The sequence below is a fragment of the Cydia amplana genome, chromosome 25 (assembly GCF_948474715.1).
Source record: "Cydia amplana chromosome 25, ilCydAmpl1.1, whole genome shotgun sequence".
Lineage (NCBI taxonomy): Eukaryota > Metazoa > Arthropoda > Insecta > Lepidoptera > Tortricidae > Cydia > Cydia amplana.
In genome coordinates this window covers 8,900,537-8,906,485 of record NC_086093.1, presented here as the reverse complement: position 1 = coordinate 8,906,485, position 5,949 = coordinate 8,900,537, and the positions used below count along the sequence as shown (strand labels likewise).

Below are 5,949 nucleotides of genomic sequence, written 5' to 3'. Positions count from 1 at the left end.
CATCATAAGCAACATCACAGGAGCCACTTAAGTTGCCGACCCTTGAGAACCCTAAATACATCTTGAAGAACCCCATGTCGTAGCGTGAGTGAGATGCATGTGCGTAGAGTGAGACGCAATGCACATTGGACAAAGAAATTGGACAAGTGACAAGTGGACACCCTTAGACGAGCAACCAATGACCAAATTTTGATGTTAATACTCTTATCAGGCGTGGCTCACTCGCTACAAGTACCTACAAGTACATGCGGCCCAGACCAATTTTGGTGTCTAGCCATAGTAGTTGCCGCGCACCGCTACGGAACGGACGCCTGCTCGCGCTTGCGCCACCTAGCGGTCATATCTGTCGTAATAGACGCGTTCTGTGGTTGGGTTAATACATACCGTCTACTACGAACTGATGTTTCGTTGTAGGCAGTAGCAGGGACGGTAGAGCGTTCTGAACCAATACCCCGTTCACAATTTGTTCAGGTAGAAAATGTATGGAGCACACCACGGCGTGTTGCCCGGAGCGAAGCTTGTCGGCGAGGTCTTGTCTGTTGATGAGCTTCAGCCATTGGCTGCATCTGAAATCAAAGGATTTAATTTTTAATGCCAATAAATTTAAGTATTGCTTGTATTTCTGTTTTATTTGTAGTCTTCTTTTATTGAGGTGTGCAATAAAGAGTATTTGTATTGTATTGTATTGTATAATAAAGTGTAATCTTATTTGAGTAATAAATAAATAAGTTTGATATAAATAAATATTTTTCATTTTTATTTGATACCACCACAAATGTCTGTCATGTCTGCAATGTTCTGCCGCCAGAGTGCTAGTGCTGCACCTATCGTAAACCATAAAGAAACTTATACCATACATACTGTGCCTTAAACTGTTTATTGACAAGTTTTCACAGACAATCAAATATGACATCGATACAACAAAGGGCCTACCGGGAAATGTGAAAATCGAAACTCAGCTATCTGCCTCTTTATCACTTGAATATGCAACAGTGTCAACAGTGATAACAAAATTTCGACTCTCTCGTTTGCGGTAGACTCAGATTGTGACGGACTGTGGAAGTGGCGCCCCCTACACAGTGTCGCGTAATATTTCCTATTACCAATTAATTTTAGGACAAAAACATAATAATTGGATAGTTCATTGACTGATCGAAATCCATTTAGTATTTTGGATACAAAATTCAACTTACCTGTCAGGATCTTGTGGCAGCGGGTGGAAGCTGACCTGGTCTCGCTCAGAGCTGCGGCAGCCGAAGACGGAGCACTCCACGCGAGGGGCCAGGGGCGTTGCCGCCGCGGTTAGGATGGGGCATTCTGGAAATATGGTTTGTGAAATATAGAAAACGTGCAAAAACAATTGTTCTTCAATTTGCTACAATGAATTTTATAGAGGGGCGAATTAAATCAGGGACCAGACATGATAAATTATTATATTCTTATAATAATGTTTTATTTTGTATATGGGTTCTCATATTTAAATACAAAGATTGTCTGGAGCGGAGGGCATGAGCGTTTTATATCTCACCGCTCACTCCCCGCCCGGAAAACGCGCTTGTGTGACGAATCCTTTAGCCCTCTACACAATGATATTATATAACCATAGATAGGTTATACTCATACTTGAGGAGCACAAAAAATACTTCCATATTTATTTCTGTGCCTACGAAGAAATCTGTTATTTTTGATTAATTTTCTCATTCCATCCATCTTTGTCACACTCTTTGTTAAACATAAGGTCGTCTCTTTCTCTTTCGGTGTGCGGGAGCTCGCTAGCACGTGCACATTTCTCGCTTGTCCAGCCGCGTCTAAAGGGAACTTGTCCAATTTGTCACAAGTTAAGCGCTTCAATTTTGGAACGCCTATAACCTATCTTGAGTTAGGTAATCTATTTAAATACTTATAACAGGGAGGTGTTAACATAAAAAAAATACAATAAATACATTACCTAAGAACTTTCCCCCTTTGTTTATCATACGTTTATCCATGATAGTTACAGCTGAGCTTATACACTGATCTACTCATGCTTTATTTTATCATTCTGTAGTCCATCAAATTAGGATAATTTTATTTACGCCCGATGCGGCGATGCAGCCGATACAACAATTACAACAAAACAACTCTTTGACTTGTCAATAATGTCAATGTCAAGCAAATGGACGTCGGAGCGTTCAGATATTAACCTATGCATCACAACGATCGTTATCTAACTTAATGATTTCTGCATTATTTTACTACTGATTGCAGTAAGTTTAATATTTTTGTAATATTATCACTATTTTGCATTTCCGCGCGTCAAGATCCGTAAGGCATGCTAATGTGTTCGAATATTGAAGCGATTACAAATAGGATATGATGAGATATATGAATACTTCCACGAGCTGTCAATAATTTTTTTTTTTAAACAGTTATGGCCTGGATGCGAGTTCTTTAAGCCAAGTCTTTGTTTTGTTTTTACATAGATGGTAGTATTAAAATGGTATTTTTAAAATGTCAATCAATTTATTCAATGGTGTTTGGTGATTATTTATCTATGTATATAGTATTATTCCAAGCTTATCAACGTAACGGCTTAATAAAACAATATGGCCATACAGTGTGCCAACATAAGGTGATTGTAATATTAATTCTAATGACAGTTATTGAAAGCCCGCCAAAACTATACTTTGAGCGCGTAGGGCTGATATATGTTATCTGTGACAACTTAGCTTTTGCCTGTCACTTATCAAGAATTACCAATAGAATTACCGCTAAGATGAGAGACCAGCTTTGTAAAACTAATATTAATTATAAACCTGTCAAGAAGAACATCGTCTTTACATTTTTAAGCAGTACCCGAATCCCCAGAACGAAGCCCACAGGGTGTGCTACTATGGTTTACGATGGGTGCTAGTGCTGCACTCTGGTGGCAGAACATTGCAGTTAGCCTCGTGTATGGCGGCAGTTACGTGGGGTGACAACAAATTAGAATACACCAAAAGGTTTACCAAGAGGTCCAAGCCTTGCTAAGTATGGCAAAATGTTGAAATAAAATTAAATACATTAGGAAATAGAAAACTGGTAAGTGCATCAGATTAAAACACTATTTACAAAAATTACAGTCTTTATTTATAAATCCATAATAGTATCATTTGTTTGTCATTTACCTTAAGTATAGTACATATACATTTTATTATAGCTAAGTACATTAAAATTGTGTAGGTAATAGTAGGTATGTATAGAAATGTTTACAATGAGAGAGTCTTAAAATATATTATCTAACCTAAACAAAGTAAAAAGTTCGTAAATATAGAGTACTATACATATTCCAGAAATAACGAATAGACGCAATTATCCCACATGTATGACGGTGGACGCACATATGCGTTGGAGGCAGTGTGTTAACTTGCGGTGGTGCCACAGAATACATTATAGTATGTACTATCATACAGAAAGGACACTTCCTACAAAACCGAAGTTTGACAGCAATTCAGGGACGAATCCTTCCCCTTCCCTCCACTATCCCTTTCGGCTATTTAGGGTTGTCAAAATTCAAGCCTTTATCTTATCTATGGTCGTGCACGCAAAAGGACATGAAGTGGTGCCAACCCTAATAATTGCTCGGAGCAATGCTGAGCCGAATGGAGCCGAGTTTGCCCGAAAGGAGGAGTGTCTCCTACTAGTGGTGGTGACTTCTATTGTGGTTGCCTCTTTTAACACATTCAGTGCCGAAAACTATCGGGTATTTTATGATTTTGTTCCCAGGCCGGACGACCCGATAGTCGAGATCGTGGTATTCGTGGTACTAGAGCTTTATATGACGAAATTTTTGTGGCCTGGCGCGGATGTCTTGTTTGGCGGGGTGGCATGAATGTGTTAAAGTTTACTGACCCCTGATGGGGAGAGTATTTAAAACAAAGGCCTCTAAAATCATGGTACCGTAAAATGGGGTGATTAGGGGCAAAACTGACATTCAAACCTCGATAACATTTTATTTGTACATATGTAAACTGAATGTTGTATATAATAAGTATTCCGGACGTTTGTATTTTAGTTTTTATTTTATTTTGGGTAGTTCCATTTCATAACTTTAACAATAAACAGGAAATCCCACCTCACCCCGTAGTCCCTCGTAATTGGGGTGAGATGCGATTTCATACAATGGTGATTTTGGAAGATTGTAGGATCGATTTTTTTTATTATGAGTATTATTATTATTATATAGCCCTTTATTCTGAACATATTTGTTGATTTTAGTAGTAATTTTAGTTTTGAATATTTATATGAAGTCTCTTAGTTCAGTGTGCCTGTCGGCAAAGGCCTCCTCCTCCCCCAGTATTTCCTCTCTCTTGCCACCCTTGTCCAGAGTGGTCCCACTGTGAGTATAATTTCGTCTTCCCATCGTGTTAATTGAGTGCCTCATTATCGGGTTCCGGTTCCGCCGCCATAACGAAAACACGTACGACAACGACCTCCGAGAACATTATTAAATATCAGTGCAAAATCACGGCGTACAAGTGTTTATCATAACTTTTCATAAGGGATGAACCAAGAAAAACGTTCAAAAAAGTGAAAACAGTGCGGAACTAACATATTTCAAATAAAAATAGTGCAAAACTTGTGTGCATCATAACCTAAAAAAGGTTGCATTCCCGGATGTCAACATAACTAGAACTACCAACCTGACGTTAATTGACATTGACAGTTATAAAGTGTTGCCAGTACTAGAGAAAAAATTACCCACCAATCTGCGAAAAATGGATGAAGCCAGCATAAACCTATTGCTGTCAAAACTCGACAGCAAACTGGATGAAAAATTGGAGAAACAACCATTACTCATAACAACAACGGTTACACAAAACGTCATGGAAGCGCTAGACGAAAAAGTAAAGGCAATCACTGAAGAAAACAAGGTCCTTAAAAACAAAGTAACAGAATTAGAACAGAAACTCGGCAACATCGACAAGGAGAAACGAAAAAATAACTTAATATTTTTTGGAATAAGTGAATTGGGAAAAAGTGAAACTGAACTAGTAGATTACATTAAGGATATCATAATAGAAATGGAAATCTATATAGAAAGTCACGAAATTAATAACATTTACAGAATTGGAAAATGGACTAGCAACAACAACCGTCCTGTCGTAGTTTCCTTCTCAACGGTATGGAAAAAACACCTGATCCTAAAAAATAAATCTAAACTTCCTGAAGGTGTTTACATTAAGGAAGACTACTCCAAAGAGGTGCTAGAAAAAAGGAAGCAACTACAGCCAAAAGTAGAAGAGGAAAAAAAGAAGGGTAATATCGCATTCCTGGTGCATGATAAATTAGTTGTGAAAAAACCAAAAGAAAGCACTCGAGAAAAAAGAAAATGGGAAGAGTCGAAGTCACCCAACTCATCAGCGCAGAAGAAAACCACTGCACCCAATAACGGACCGATTGAAGAGCCGTTAATGCCACAAACAACAGAAAAAGCAACACTAAAGCCAAGTATTCTAAATTTTGTCGAAAAACGCAGCAAGCCACAATTACCAGCACTGGAATCTTCAAAAAACTGGACAGCACCCTAGCCAACACAACACAAAACAGGAACCATAACAAGAAAAAAGCCATAACAAAATCTAAAGCAACATGTTCAAAACTCCCCAATCCGGCTGGTCACCGTGGGGTTAGAGACCATCACCCTCCATATCCATTGTCAACAACAATTGGAAACATTCCACTGGAAAAAAGCAACAAGTATTCACCAACTGCAACCCATCCAAATAACCTAACACCAAACAAGAAAGATACCGTATTATGAGTATTACTATAGCTCCATTTTAAATTGGAATACATTATTTTTGTAGCAGTAGCCTTAAAATCCCATCTCACCCCCCTTTCATCCCTTCTCTAATCATTCACAACCCAACTCTCCCCGCGAACCCTACTCACCCCATTTTACGGTATCTTTCTTAGTAATAAAATAAG

At 38.4% G+C, this 5,949-nt stretch overlaps 1 protein-coding gene across 1 annotated transcript; it reads right to left on the bottom strand.

Annotated features, from left to right (window-relative positions):
* Positions 1-373: 373 nt before the first annotated feature.
* Positions 374-2,034, bottom strand: LOC134659647 (52 kDa repressor of the inhibitor of the protein kinase-like). Its single transcript, XM_063515322.1, has 3 exons — positions 1,949-2,034; positions 1,194-1,317; positions 374-566 (listed from the first exon to the last, which is right to left on the bottom strand). The coding sequence occupies exons 1-3, from the start codon at positions 1,986-1,988 to the stop codon at positions 374-376; spliced, it is 357 nt and encodes a 118-aa protein (XP_063371392.1). The 5' UTR covers positions 1,989-2,034.
* Between the last annotated feature and the right edge of the window lie 3,915 nt (positions 2,035-5,949).

Bases quoted from the DNA above. Each gene is read 5' to 3' on its own strand.
- LOC134659647 (XM_063515322.1), bottom strand. From the start codon at position 1,988: ATGGATAAACGTATGATAAACAAAGGGGGAAAGTTCTTAG. The intron at 1,318-1,948 runs GTAATGTATTTA...CCATATTTCCAG, and splicing joins CAAAGGGGGAAAGTTCTTAG to AATGCCCCATCCTAACCGCG. The intron at 567-1,193 runs GTAAGTTGAATT...CTTTGATTTCAG, and splicing joins CTGCCACAAGATCCTGACAG to ATGCAGCCAATGGCTGAAGC.